Source organism: Sardina pilchardus, chromosome 18 (genome assembly GCF_963854185.1).
Source record: "Sardina pilchardus chromosome 18, fSarPil1.1, whole genome shotgun sequence".
In the NCBI taxonomy this organism is placed as follows: Eukaryota; Metazoa; Chordata; class Actinopteri; order Clupeiformes; family Clupeidae; genus Sardina; species Sardina pilchardus.
The window spans coordinates 31,714,573-31,730,882 of NC_085011.1; the positions used below are offsets into that span (position 1 = coordinate 31,714,573).

Below are 16,310 nucleotides of genomic sequence, written 5' to 3' on the forward strand. Positions count from 1 at the left end.
CATATTTAAACATAAATACAGAAAACTTGCAATACGTTTTTTTTCTCCTATTTATGTCAGTATTCAACTGGTAAAGTTTCATGAAGATATCTCTAAGTTAAAAATGGTACCCTATTCACCTATGTTGAGATACGCAGGGCGTATCACCTTTGTTGTTCACCTTTTTTTGCCTTTCTAAAAGCTGTTTTGTAATAAAATGTTTAAAAAGTTATACATCAATATGTCCAACATGAAATAATTATTATTTTGACAAATATATGATAAAAATCATCATCTTTAACCAAAATGAAAGACATTATTTGAGTTTACAGCAAAAAACGCATGCATTCTAATTGGTATTGGTAGCATATGCATCTAAGGGTTAACATTAATGTTCTTATTATCATTAGTTGGACAATAGAGTCTGCTAAAAAACAAAACTATTAACCGGCCAAACAAAACAAATGAAAATAAATTGTGACGCCTTTATTGGCAAAATTAATTTATTTATGCTAGTGTTCAAACCATCAGTGTAATTAGAAGTACATCTATTTTTTGTACATGTGTTATATCCCAAGTAAATAAATGTTTTGATAAAACACAGTGTTCACTGTAAACTAAGAAGACCTTGCAAAATACTGTGGAAAAAAATAAGAATGGAATGTATTTTTCTTTCCTGTTATAAATCAGACCTCAATATAACTGTGCTCTATAGCAGCTGTGTAGGCTCTGCAGTTACCATAGATACCATCTTAAAGATGATGGAGGTGTCGTGTGAAATATTACCATGGTGATCAGTGCAATAGCAATACTTGTTCATCAGTGCCTCCCTATGAAGCACCTGGTTTACATGTGATTCTGTGAGGTTGGTTTGTACAGTATGTACCAGGTTATAGCCTTCATTTTCAGTCTAAATAAATAATTCTTTAGACAGTTTGATGGGCCATAATTTATATTTGCTGCATAATTAAATTTAAACTCAAACATCACACTGTCTGTTAACTATGATTTATATTTGCTGCATAACACTGCATGACTGTTGACTGACTTCTGTCAGTAACCCACTGTTAAAACAATCCTTGAAGTAGCATATTAAAGACTACAGCATCATGTGGTCATGTTTTTGCCACAGAAACCTGACAACAAATTGCATGATTTATGATTTATGAAAACAAATAATGTTTGACCACATGTTTAACAAACATGCATGAAATATTTCATTTGAATCAGATGAAGATCCCTATTTTGATGGTCTGAAACGCATGGTCTGGAACGTTTTAGCACATTTATGGTGTGTCCTGTCCAAATGAGCTATCTTGACGGCGTAATATGCGGTCGTAAACTAGGGACATTGTTCAAAAGTGCTGTTCCTATGTTTCTTAATTAGTCATGGGTATGTTTAGGGTAACATTCATTAAACCAACGAGAATGACATCTGCCATTCTCTTTTTAGAGCAAGGAGTGCAAAAACAAACAGCATGTTGGTATTTTGATGACAAGTGAGCATCTCTGTTGAAGGAATCTGTACGCCAGACTGTGTATGCAATACCAGGATACCACTTAAGCTTGCTTTACTAAAAAGTGTGGGACACAAGTGGAGTATCTACATGCATCCGCACTCGCCTAGTATTCAAGGATCAGAGGCAACAACAAAAGTCTTACACTTAATTCTTATGACCGCCGCTAGCGTAGCTAGCGTAGCGGTCAAATAGTTGTTGTCTTTTTTTTTCTTTCTTCTTTTTTCCCGTCAATTTTTGGTCAACGATTCCCGGGACACCGTAACACCGGGATACATGAAACTTGGTGGGCATATAGCCCCAGGAGACTTATACGGAAAAATCACTCGTCCCTGGGGGCCACTCTACCCCCGCGCTGGCCCCTCCCGAAACCCAAAAATGGCAGTTTTTCCTAAATAACTACCTGAACCGTGACACCGAGGATGACGAAATGTTAATGGTATGTTGGTCTCAAGATCCGCATCAACTTAGCTTATAACCAGTCATTTGTGATTTGTGACTCCCATAGTAAAAAATGAAAATGCCATATTATTGCTTTAATCGCCCCTATCTTCAAATGAAATGTTATGAACTGCACCAAATTTCATGTGTATGATTAACCTGACATCCTCTGGGAGTATGCCAAGTTTTGTAAAATTTCATCCAGGGGGGGCCTATAAAATAAATCAATTTATGTACATTTAGTGACTGTGCACCCATCGGCCTGCAGATGGAGCTTTTGAGGGAAGGGTCACATAGACCTACTCACACACACACACACACACACACACACACACACACACACACACACACACAGATCCACAAACATCCACAGATTCCACACATGCACACACACTCTCACACACACACACACACACACACACACGTATGCCCACACACATACACACACAGACACACACATAGACACACACACACACACACACACACACACACACATGCACACTCACACTCACACTCACACACACACAAAGGCAAAATCACACATGCACACACTCATTTCTTTACACATGAGCTACAAGGGTAGGAGATATGTGCATATAAATTGCACAAATACATATTTATTTTTGTGGAGTGAATGTGCAGAACTGAGAGGCGGTCATATTGTGTACCGCTATGCGGTGCATCTAGTTTGCTTTCACTATTGATTGACAAGGGATTACAATTTAAAACATAGCCTGGAAAGCGCTAATAATATTTGAATCTGAACAAAAATCTTAAGGACAATCATCCAAGCAGACCAGCTGTTGACTCGTTGCTAAGGGCTGGCTTACATTTTGTGACAGGGCACCTAAAGGATGGCTTACATTGTATGATTTTGGTCTGTTTTCACACAGTCAGCGACTAAATTTCCAAAGTCGGATGGAAATCATGGGAGTTGTACTCCCGTCAACTAGATTGTTTAGTGTAAGGTGCCCTTAGCAATGGACCTAAACATGTTTGATATTATCACAAGTCTTTTTAGTCGTGGGTCATGCAAATAGTGACGTGAACAATAAAAACCAATGACCTCGCTCCAACACCGAACAGGAAGGGGCAAAATAGGTGACAGCTGTAGCAAAGAGCCTTCATTACATCATCTCCGCTTTAACCCTCTCTGGCTGTAGCCTATATAATTATTCGGAGTGTCTATTTGCACCCCTGGTGCAAATAGCCTTGGCCACATAACTGAGATATTTACACCCTGTGACGTAACAACAAAAGAAACGGACCATCTTGGCAGGAGATGTCCTATCTAAGTCCTAAATCTAACAATTTAGGATTATTAAAACAATATTTGAGATGGGAAAGTGGTGCTAAATTTCCACAAAGTTTGCTCAGTGAACGGGTAAAACCGTCCGTTTGTAAGCAAAATGAAGAAATACGATCTTTTAGTTTGTTTACCGTTAGGCTACCTAGCACCGTTACCGTTACCTACCACCAAATGCTGTTTACACCTTGGGTGTAAATAACATTTTTGACTATGGACACCTGGGTGTAAATAGTATTATTGACTATGGACACCTGGGTGTAAATAGTATTACTGACTATGGACACCTGGGTGTAAATAGTATTATTGACTATGGACACCTGGGTGTAAATAGCAACAATGGCTATTTGCCCTATGCATGAATAACAATGTAACAGTGATCGCTATTTACAAATACCGAGTGCAAATAGCATCTGCCATTATAGACACCCCGGGTGTAAATAATGATGTTCATAATTTGCACCATGGGTGCAAATAGCATCTGCCATAATTATTTGTCATTTCAATTCGTTGCCTATTCTATGTGGCAGAACAACTCTATCTGTTAGGGATGTCACACATGAAACAACGCTGCAGAAACTGACTTTGATATGAGAAGGCTAGTAGTGCACAATGGAACTAATTTGAAGGAATCTAGTAGCAGTCTTGTAAATAGTGACCCACAGTCTTTGCAAAATCCTAATCTGAAACTGGCCTGTGACTAGAAACTCAATGAATTGTCTTTAGATGTGAGAGGATCTGAGACTGTAGTCTTTCAAAAATCTTTTCCAAATCTTTGCAAAGTCTGTCAGTTTTTTTGCACTTTTGACATGATGCACATTTTCGTTGTCTTGGTATAGTATTCCACAGTCTTTTCCATCTAAACAGTACATCATATGCAGTAGATGTAGTAGTCGTAGCATGTATATATCATATAGATGTTACATGCAATTTGGTGATTTGCTGATGTGTAAGCATTTCTTTCCATGTCGTCAAAGTAAAATGAAAAGGCTTAAGGAACTGAAAATAATAAATCATGTAGGCCCTCTTAACTGGTGTCAAGTCTTATAATTACATTTGGCCTAATTCATACTAACCTCTGACAAAGTATGGCATGAGTGTGTAAATACTCTTAATATAGAGTGTTTGTGTTCAAGTGGCCACATATTAGTTTATACATGTGTGGCCATGCTTTGCTCCTCACTACCGCTGTAGTCAAGTAGTTTGAACAAGCAAACCGATGTACAGTAGATTGAGGTTGGAGTTAAGTCATAAATATTTCCATAGCAACGGTGATCTACTCATTACGACTGCTTTTACACTTTAGGGTTTTTGGTAGTGAAGTGCTTTTCTGTGATATCGCAAATGAAATATACTATATGAACTTATAGTATGCTATGAACTATATATATATATATATATATATATGAACTTGTGGTGTCTACATGATCATACACAATTGCTTTATCATCACATAGCTGGTTTTAAGTCTATACCTTGGATGGTTATAATATTATGGTTCAGAAATCAAATTCTCAATGAATAAAATGAGTGGGATTTTTTACACACCCTCAATGCTGTAAAGCATTTTGAAGGTACCCTGTCACGAAATGTAAGCAGCTCTTGGCAACAAGTCCCAGGCAACAACTCATCTGCTTGAATGGGCTCTGCTTTCGATTGTAATTCCTTGTCAGTCAATAGCGAAAGTAAATGTAAACTAAGTGAAGTTAGTTTGTAAACAAATACTAGTCAGTCAAGTTTGACTGGAACTGCGGATTTTCATCATCAATTTTGTATTTATTTTTTGACAGCGACATTAGGTTAGGTCACTGCTTCCAATGAGGAAATTCCTGTGTGGGTTAACTGTGACAGCCTAGTAGCCTATTTTGCATCCAATCACTTCTGTCATTTTATTATGATTGCCGCTAGCATAGCGGTCATATAGAAGTTGTCAAAGATTTTTTTTTTTTTTTTCCCTACTTCCTAAAGTTTTGGTCAACGATTCTTGGGACACCGTAACATCGGGGCACATGAAACCTGGTGGGCATGTAGCCCCAGTAAAATTTCATTTGGTCCCTGGGGTCCACTCCACCCCTGCGCTGGCTCCCACGAAACCCCAAAAATGCAGTTTTATCCTAAATAACTACCTGAACCGTGACACTGAGGATGATGAAATGTTTATGGTATGTTGGTCTCAAGAGCCCCCATCAACATAGTCATTTATGATTTGCACCCCATGGTAAAAAATTAAAATGCATTATTATATTGCTTTAATCGCCCCTATCTTAAGATGAAATGTTGCACCAAATTTCACGTGTATGATTGACCTGACATCCTCTGGGTGTATGCCAAGTTTTGTGGAATTTCATCCATGGGGGGGGGGGGGGGTTATAAATAAATTGTACAAATAAAAATTATGTGTACGTTTAGTGAGCAAATGGTTGCTGGTTAAGGATGATACTATCACACTCACACACACACGAACACACGCACACACACACACATACTCTCACAAAAACAAAGTCATTCATGCACACACTCATTTATATATGAGTGGGGAGAATATATATGCAGAACTGAGCAGCGGTCATATTTTGTACCGCTATGTGGTACATCTGGTTTTATTGATAGCAGTCATGAAAGCCAAATTTGAAGGCAGTTTGCAGGCGGTCACAGGTAAAATCCAGACCACTAATTTAATAGCTCTGATGTGGGCTTTACCAGAAACTTTCTCATAGACACATTAGTCAAAGAATCCTCCATAGAAATGCATGAGGTTAGTTCATAATGCCAATATGGCAGTAATTTCTGTACATATCTCGCCCCTTCGTGCATGCCTCCCCAATCACGTGAATGGGAAAATAGCTGCACGAAAACTGTGTGTTGCAAGATGGCCGCCTAGTGGGGGGATTTGCCTATAAGGGCGTTGGCTAAACTCTGCAACTGCTAGTCACACACATTTTAGTAGAGCAAGGTTTAGTGGGATCTTGGTGTTGCATACACGGTCTTGCATGCAAGCAGATTCCTTCTGCAGAGATGTGCTCACTCGTTGTCAAAATTCCAACACATTGTTTGATTGTGCATTCCTTGCTCTTAAAGGGAATGACAGATGCCACTCCCATTGGTTTAATGGATATTTCAGCCAAAACACAACCATGACTAATTAAGAGACATAAGCACAACCCTTTTGAGCAATGCCCCTGGTATCTGGTGAACTAATTATGACAGCAATTCCGGGCTGGACACACCCTAAATGTGCTTACACCATACGTCTCAGACCATACAGTATATTGCAGACCATCAAAATAGGGTTCATTGTGTTTGAGTTTCATCACTGCATTTTAGACAGTACCTGAGAACGTATGCCAATAACAACTGTCCTTGTGTTACATCTGTCCCCAGTATTCCCTGTCAAAGAGGAACTATGCAGTTGTTTTAGCTTCAGAGTCATTGGAATGGTTATATTATTTTTTCCAGATTGAATGGTGGCCGTCTCACTTCCCCCTAGAATCTGTGAAGAAGCCTAAGCCTGGCGACAGCCTTGCAACTTTGGTCTGGCACACCGCTGGCCTCGGATTTAGAAAGTCTCAGGTCTCGCAAGTTAACAAATTGCTTTATGGCACTACACATATACACGCCAGGCACTAGCTAAAACAAGGTAGCAATGGAGTTTCTCAAGACATTTGTCATGACAGAGCCGGCAAAAAGAAGTAGAAAGCGAGAAACTGTTGTCGAGAGAACAGAGAAAGACAAAATGGCAGACTGACAAGCGTTGTAAAATATCTACTCTCAAGCTGTAGGGGGGATAGCCTGACTTTCAACTTTCAAGGCTCTGCGAGACTTTAGTCTGACCAAGAGCCTGTGCTAAACAGTTTCTCCAAGTGCTTGGTTGACCCGCCTCTTTAAGTGCCTCGATTTGCTACTGGTCGATGTCAGAAAGGGGTTTGCCGAGTTTAAACCAATCCTCTGCCTTGAACACGCCTCTATCCAGAGCCGTTGGAGCTGCTCAAAGTTGATTGGTTCTCGACCAAAGGGGGCAGTTCCGCAGTTTTGCGGAATTCAGAAATCCTGCCCGATGAGCAGTTGCCCAGACCAGCGACAGCAACGGCGAAGGCTACGTCACTGGGAGGGCATGCCAGGCTAGTAGGGGGAGCTCTGTAGAAAGAGCTCTGTAGAGAGAGAAAAAAAACTGCATACAGCCCTTTTAAATGAACTGGGTTGACCATGACTGTGGAGTGGTGCGATTGTGGTTAAATCTAGTCCAGGGATGGGCAACTGGCGGGCCGCTGGCCGCATGATCATTTGTATAATAAAAATGAGCCCAATACCGGACCCATCATTGTAATTATACTGTTCGCCAATAGGTAGCGCTTCCTATGCAAACAATCTCGGGGCCTCGGACCTTTCCCATCGGTGTGGAAGAACAGTGGAAAAATGAAAAGAAAACTCGATTAAGAAATCTGTGCCTTTCAGTCAAAAATGGAAGCAGAGTAGGCCTATCTGTTCATGCTAAGGTAAACCCATGTGTCTAGTTTGCTTAGAAAATGTCAGCCATGAAAGATTTCAACTTAAGTCGCCACTACAACACCTTGCACCTTAAATATCAGAAGTAGTCTATACACCGGAGCTTCTAGGGACGCTGTCCTAGCCGACCTCAAATCAAAAGTAGGCTACACCAACAACAGCGACTTCTTGCCAAAACTGCACAGGAATCTGCATTTAAGGCGTCTTTTGCTGTTTCACTTGGGCTTTTGCAAAGCAAAGAAGCTATGTCTGATGGCAAAATTGTTAAGGCGTATAGTGGAAATGGCCAAAGCTTTTGGTGATGATAACATGGTGAAACTAGAAAAGCACTCAGAGAGCGGAAACCTCCGCCAAGCGAACACATAACCGCCTCCTCCAGATGGTGAAACGGATCACCCCAAACATTTAATCGTTTCTTCTTTGGGTCATTTTCAGACCTTCCCTGAAAATTCCATCGAAATCCATCCATAACTTTTTGAGTTATCTTGTAAACAAACAAACAAACCAACAAACCCCGAGGAAAACAAAATCTCCTTGGCGTATGTAAAAACTTTGATAATGTCGAGGAGAAGCTGAGACAAATCATGCATGACTGAATGTACTTCGCGTTGGATGAGAATACAGATGTGATGGATGTTACATTCTTAAAAATGGAATGGGAGCAAAAATGCACTGAATATGAGGCTAGTTGTTGCACTTAATGTTGGGTCACTGTTTTTCAGTTTTGTGCCATCATTTGTGGTGATTGGTGATTTATGTGAGCCCTTTGCACTGAAAAAAAAAATCATACTTATCACTCATGTGGCTGTAAAGTACTTGTATTATGATAGATAGATAGATAGATAGATAGATAGATAGATAGATAGATACTTTATTGATCCCCAAGGGGAAATTCAAGAGTCTAGACATGTTAAAAATGCATTTGAGCATGACAAAATTGAAATGAATGTATGTTGGTTCAATAAACATACCGACATATACACTTAATTTCATTCCTATTTATAATTATTTTGCAGCTTCTCTCATGTCAGATTAGCGGAAGTGCGCGGCCACATTTGACCCTCTGATGGTGATGATAAAAAATTGTGGCCCTCTTAGTCATGAAAGTTGCCCATCCGCAATCTAGTCATTTTCATTGTCACAAGTATCAACAAATGTTTACCTAATGAAACAAAGAAACTGTTAACAAAATACTATTCTGGTTAATTTCCTAACCACTGTTACACATCAGTGATATTTACTCTGCTTACAAACACATAGAAATCTGTTTACTGGTAGCCCATGTCAATTTCACCAGTCATAAGTAAAAGACAGTGGGGGGGCTGGGACCGGAACTTTTCATTTGTGCAGGTGCACCATTTCAAGTGTCAATACCGGTATCCAGCTATTGTTTACCAACAATCTCTTAAGAAGTGTGTAATTATTCATATTTAATAACTAATAATTGTGGCCAAATGATTATTCTTGCCCTCGTGACCAACTTCCACGGTTTTCTATTTTACTGTAATCATCGTTTGCACTACCCCCATTAACATAATGCACTATCAAGACATATAATGCATTGCTTTCACACAGCATTCTTTATTTACTCTGGAGGATGACTTTGCAATTTAATTTTCATCATTCTTGTATGTTTTTCTTGATTTTATATGTGTCATATTTAAACCGCAGAATGCCTATATCCCTGGGATCAATAAAGTATCTATGTATGTGCTTCTGTATTTCTAACAAACAAATGACAGACCGTGCCATGGATAAATATTTAAGAGCAAATACCAGGGGAGTGAGTCCATGCCATGGAAATGATCATACAGTATAGTTAAGAGTAGCTGTTTTTCAGCAACACAAATTAATCAATTACGTTGACTAAGCCATCCATAACAGTGAACAGGGCCTCTTTTTTGAATGCTTATATTCCCTCAATAATTAAAATCTATGTTCTATAAAAGGGAATAAATCCAACTCAATTTTAAAAAGGTACTGTACTGTACTTCAAATACAACTAATGTAAAATTGTATTTTACTATGTCACACCTTTATCAACACTGAAAACATTCTTAACACATAAAAAGACATTGTTATGGCCCTAACTGTAGCTATTTATAAATTCCTTACTTCTCAGATGCCTTCTGCTAACTGCACTGAGTAAGAAATTCTGAATCTGTCTTTGAATTATTCTACCTTGTGTCTTTTATTTTGTCTTCTATATTATTTCTTATTTTAAAATAGTTTTACCTTGTGTGTTTCATGTTTTTTTTTTAACAGGATCTTTACCTTTCAATTATTCTGTGACTATTGCCATTCTATGCTTTTATTTGCTCTTACTGTTTGCTTTTGTTTATGTAAAGCACATTGGATGACCTGAATGACATGCACTACATAAACTTAACTTGTTATCCCATGATCCATGACACTATTATTAAGGTCATGTCATATTTAAACCACAACATGTGCAGACAGGGCTGTTGCTGGTCTCCAACATGCCCATCCCCCCAACACACAATCACACACACGACTGGTGACTGGGCTGGCAACATTCCAAATGGTGCCCATAATCATTAGGTTTTTAGAGCTGCTTAAACTAGTAAGTTAGTTCCATGGATTTCTCCTGTCCAGCGCCCAAGCAGCGCTGTTGACATAATAATCAGAGGCCTGGCCTATCTTCATGTACATTCTAGGCTTGGTGCGGTGCACATGTTAATAAAAAAATAATTTAGCATCCTAATATAACATGGTGTTGGTGCATTTTGAAATTGTAGATGCTCTTGAGTAAGAATGAGGAGCAGTTTGAAAAAGCCTAAAGGTACTCCTACTCATTTGGAAAATGGTGGTGCCCCGTTTGACACTTGGTGCCCTATGCAAAGAGTCAGTTTGAGCTTAGCACTGGTTCCTATTTAGGCACCCTGTGGACTTGCACCAAAGCTCCTACTGAAACAGTTAATATATTTCAACCCTTGTCTTGCTCATGCTCGTTTGCTCATGCTCCCACCCTTCCTGCAATCTTTGATATGAATTCATTTTAATAGAGGAGGAGACCCTAGAACAAAGCCTCTAAATCATTGCTGAATGAACATTGTCCACGGCACATCATAAGTAATAGTTTTGATATCAGAAATGCCTTGTTGCATTAGCCTAGTATACTCAGAACTACAGAGTAAATTTACAACATGTTCAATTTATTTCATATTGATGAAGGTATGACTTTGACTGTAGGCCAGAGAAGACCTTTAATGAGGTATCAAAATCATACTGACATCCTGAAGTTGTGTTGGATAATCAAACTCAAACAACAGTTGATGCCACATTGGACATTTACAGACTGTCCCTTATTCCAGACACAATAGCCTTCTTCATAATTTGGATTCAGCCATCCATAGTGACCAAGATATACATCACTATACAGTCAATTTTATAGGCTAGAGTCAAATATTCATCTAACTTGAATAATCATAAAGACTTGCTCATCAATCTGACAAAAATACAATTAAGGAGAGGCTCTGAATGATTGTTGTTGCCATTTACCCTCTAAATAAGTGGTCTTATTGCTGAAATATTTGAAGAATTTGCAAGTATGCTTATAATACAAAAACAAATAGCAAATTCGTCAAATGCCGTGACAAAGCTAAAGAATGGATTAAAATATTAGTGCAAACGTGTCACAAACATATGGTCATCCATCCTGTATTCATTTCAAATCCAATATAGAATGCAAACTCACGTGTTGTCCCTCTGTTGTGTGTTGGTGTGGACGTGATGGCCAGCAACTTGGTGTTTTGATTATGTGTCCACAGCTGTGTGGAGTCATGGAGCACTGTTGGGTTGGAGCTTTTCGTACTGGAAGTTGAGATGCCCTCATTGGAGTTGGGGCTGACTGCACTGGTGGTAGTGAATATGGGGGTGTTAGGCCCATGACGCATGGTGGTGCTCCCTTGTGTAGCCTGTTTGCCTGGCATAGTACCCCTGCTCGTGGTGGACACTACTGGGTGAACACCAGGCCTTGTTCTGCTTCGCACCACAGTAGCTGTAGTGCTATACGACATCGTCGAGCTGACTAAATGTGTGACAGCAGTGGTGGTAGTAGTATCGAAGCTCTTTGGGAAGGTACTGGGCTTTGACAGGAAAATAGGATCCTGCCCAATGCCCTTGGCATTAACCAGATCTGTGGGCACATAATCTCGCACTGAGCCCACCACAATCCACTTGAGAAGCATCAAGCTCAGTCCAAGGCCAATGAATCCGATGAAGAGGGGTACTACACACAGCCATGTCTGCTGCCGGGGCCACAGGGCACAGGGACCACAGCGCAGGTGTCTCTGTCCCCGGGCAGGAGCCTGCTGGTTGCTCCCAGGTCTCCGGTTTTCTTCTGGTTCCTCCAGAATCATGGCCCCGGAGGTAACACCCACACCAGAACTCTCACTCATCTTTCCAGCGGTGCAGCATGGGTTAATCTCATTTGCTAGTTGGAATTATGGATGCTAACATCAAATACTAAAATGATGGTGATGCAGTGCTGTCCATCAGCTGAAATCCGTAAACCAGCAACAGACATTTACTCACAGCATTTATATATATGCACCGCACACCATACACACCCTCACAGACATAGACATTTGGCAGTGTCGCAATGGTGGATTTAATCCTTTGTCCAATATCCAGCTGCAAAGGTGTGTCAAACCTAAAATTGTAACATCTCAGTAGAAAGGACAGATAGAAAGTAAATGAAAGGACCTTTCATTATAATCTAAAAAAATAATCCTCTTGTGGATCCTGTTGTCGCTCCTTGACCCTGCTACACCCAAGCAGATTACACATCCCCACGTATTTCTGCGGGCTATATTTTCCTGAATTGAATTAGCCCCACAATATGACCCAAAAGCATGACATTATTTCCGTTTCTTGGCTATACAGTAGCCCGTTTTCAAAGCTCTTGTTTGGATCAGATTGATTTGCAGCCCATTCTCGGTGTTGCTACTGCTCCTAACGCTGAGTCAGCTCACCAGCTCCTGGAAAGCTTCTTCTCTTTGGCTGGAGAATACACCACCTCATTTGATCACCATTCTGGACTAGACCACTTAGCTGTGGTATATCTTCATATCCAATATCCGCTTTTTCATGAATATAAAATGCAAGCCTCGTAGAAAAGATACATATACCACAGTCGTCAGTTTAACATTCAAGCAGAAAAAAAAATCAAAAGAGAGCAGAGAAATGGACAGACAATGTGTCACCAAACCAATCTCCAGAGTAATCCTGTCACATCTGTCCACTAAAAGCTATGGTCCCCTGGTGCAGTTAGGTCAGTGAAGCAGTGCTTTTCCAATGCCTGCTAATGCAGCCTTTGGTGGGTAGCTTGTGTGCATCCGCTTGCGACATTCCGCCACAGAGGGAGAAAAAGAGAGAGAGAAAAAAGGGAGGGGTAGGACAGGGAACAGCCCATTGAAAATAGAGGGGGAGAGAGGAAAATAGAGTGAGAGAGCGGGGGATGGTTGATGGTTCTTTTCTTTAGGACAAAAAGCTGCAGTCCAATTCATGATTTTGGGTATCATTTGGCTCCCCTCACTCACAATAATGGCAGGTCAATGACTAAGCCATGTCAGGATTTTGCAGCAATGGCACTCCCCGATCCCTTGCAGTGTTTATCTAGTGTTCCAGTCTTCCTGTAGCTATGATGATCCTCGGAAGGAGACAGCTGCTTCCCTCTGCAGCTTATGCTGGGTGGAAAAAGGAGAGAAAATGGGCGCCACGAAGCAGGGATGGATCAGGCTGTGTGTGTGGGGTGAGGGGGGATGGGGGTTGGGGGCTCTGCACCTGCTCCTTCCACCAGCTCAGGAAATATTCTCCGCCTCCATCATGGGAGGGGCTGTGAGTGTGTATATGTGAGAGACATGTGTGCTCAGAATAATAAAGGGAGAGGATATGAGAGAAGGATAGATCAGTTAAAATGTCAGTGCACCAAAGCAGACAGAGGAGATAGGTACAGATGGGAGACAATTTGCTCAGACTGAATGAGGCTGAAAGAGACACATCAGAAAAAAAGCTTGAGGTATTGCATGGAAGCATCATGAACAAACGAGAGAAAGAATCTTGCTATGATGCATTAGATGACTTCAGTAGTTCATAGGCTAGCACAGTCTGCCTCGGTGTCCCTCCAATAAAGGAACCCCTTTCTGCCCCTCCCTCTGTTTCACATACAAACAAGAAGAAAGGATGGGAGACCTACTTCCAAAATGTGATACATGCTTAGTCTCCATGTTTCTCTTTTTTTACTTCATCATGCTGCAGTTTTGCCATTGCAGTCTCCCACACATTTTCATTGGAATTGAACAGATGCAGGTTTATTAATGACAGGGCTTTCCAATCGGTCATTTGTTGGTATGTGAGCTGCTATATATCAGTAAGTTTAAATAATAATAATAAAAAATGCATTTTGCATACATTTATTTGCATTTTATGATATGATTGTACTGAGGTTGTCTTAATATTATACTAGTACAATGTCCATACAATCAGTGCCTGTTCCTGTAGATAACCTCCAACACGCGGCCATAGGTGCTGTGAAAATGAAATTATACTCTGTAGTTAAACAATAATAATAGTGAGTATGCTTTCTCCATGAAGTAAACATCATTTAAATGGAAATGGGCATAGGCTAATACTAACAGCTGCTTTGAGATTGGATTATCTTTCACAATTCCACTTGATAGGAATTTCTTTTTTTTTTTATTGAAAGTTTCACAACAAAACTACACACACAAACATTGTCACCACAGTACAAGCAAAAGTCAAAAACAAGGAAAACAGTTGTACACCACTTAATAAAAGTGAAATAAAAAGACAAAAGAGAAGATGGGCCCATAAAAAAAATTAAAAAAAATGTACACAAATATTAATAGGAATTTCTTACAGGTTGATTGTATTTAGGAATGGGCCAGATCAAAATCAGAATCAGAATCAGCTTTACTGAAAAACAGTAAAAAGAATAAGGGCAGTAAGCTATGAAAGAATAACGGAATAAATACAGTATGTACATTTACAAATAAATAGATGCTATGGGTGGGATAGGGTAGTACAATTGTCCGGAGGGGGAGTAATCTACAGGGACTTGACCCTGTCAAGGTATACCATGGTCGTTACAACTATATTGTGATATAGTTGTAAGTCTATATCAATCACTATGAAGCCTTGACACGGCGAACAGAATGCTGACACACCTTGCTTTTTCCTGAAGGGACTTATTTTCCCGACTACTTCACGGCTACTTGCCAAAACAGGGAAAAAAACTCCACATGCTATGACTCTTTACTTTTATTTGCTATGGTTTCATTGTGAAAAACAAATAGTTGGCAACGCACGCTGAACTCGAATCAAACATTCTTTAGAACACAGCTGATCAACCGTCTGCTTTCACCTCTGAATGAAGTTCCATTGCAAAAAGTGACCAGACGACTTGGTGAGTGATATGAAAGACATAAATAAGAAGCACAAAACCCATTCTCCTTGACAGTGGTTTGTTATACTTGTCAGTGGCCTAGTATCATGAAATATCACACCTCTGAACGTTGAGAAGGCCCATTCAGGTGGGCCTACAGATGTGTCTCATTCAGGGGTGTGATTGGCAAAGGACAAAAAAAAAGGAAAATATATCCGACCCCTATATACCCCCCCCCCCCCACCCCTTTTAATACGCGAGTCAGTGGTCCTTGGGGGCTAAAGTTTGTGAACTGCTGCTCTAGTGTATAGCTAAGGTACTATAGTATCGGCTACTGTGCACTTCAATGTAATTTACTAGGGGGGTCCGGGGGCATGCACCCCCGGGAGAAAATTTTGAAAAATAACCCCTTAAATGATGACATCTGATGACTTTTATGAGAACTATTGATAGACTGAGATACATATATTTCAAACATTATAACATATTACAAAATAGTCTATAAGGCCTAAAGAAAACTCATTTATAGCAAAGTAGTCAAGGGCCTACTTAAGACTAAAGCAGATATGGCTGAAATATAGGCTATCATGATCATTTTGCCAACAATGATGTAGAATTATGGATTTTCTCAGTTCATGTTTTGTTTCAACTTAAACCAACATAAAGTTATAATGTTGACTACATTATTTAGTAGGCTATAGGCCTATGATAACATTTAGCCTGCCCCCTTACAGTCGTCTAGTCCTGTACAATATAGGCCTATTGATGCTGATTGAAGAGGTTGCTTGAAGGTTATTGATATTTAAGTTGGAAAGAAAATCAAATTGCACCACTCCCTCTCCTTCCAAGGTAACATGTCCTCCTCTCCTCCTAAAATAAATGGCAGGCCCTACTGGTATAGGCTACATAGTTGTTCAAGTGCACACACTCAATGGAGAGCTAGAATTAAAATTCAGAATGTGCCTTTAAATAGGCAACTTTTTTCCATGTATCAGCACAATGCTACAATAGGCCATTTCCACTAAAATAAATCAGCTCAATATTATGTGCAAGAGTCAAGACTGATGTTTACCAAGAATGCCAAAGTGTCAATCTCTTAGCAATATCATAATACGTTTTCTCATAGTGAGATGTC

The 16,310-nt window shown here is 39.9% G+C and overlaps 1 protein-coding gene across 1 annotated transcript in view; it reads right to left on the minus strand.

The window, feature by feature from the left end:
* Positions 1-13,036, minus strand: part of LOC134064349 (pro-neuregulin-3, membrane-bound isoform) — a 60,623-nt gene extending 47,587 nt beyond the window's left edge. The window contains exon 1 of the mRNA XM_062520265.1: positions 11,465-13,036. Within this exon, the coding sequence (XP_062376249.1) occupies positions 11,465-12,167 (703 nt within the window). The 5' untranslated portion in view covers positions 12,168-13,036. The remainder of the gene's footprint in view (positions 1-11,464) is intronic.
* Positions 13,037-16,310: the final 3,274 nt, after the last annotated feature.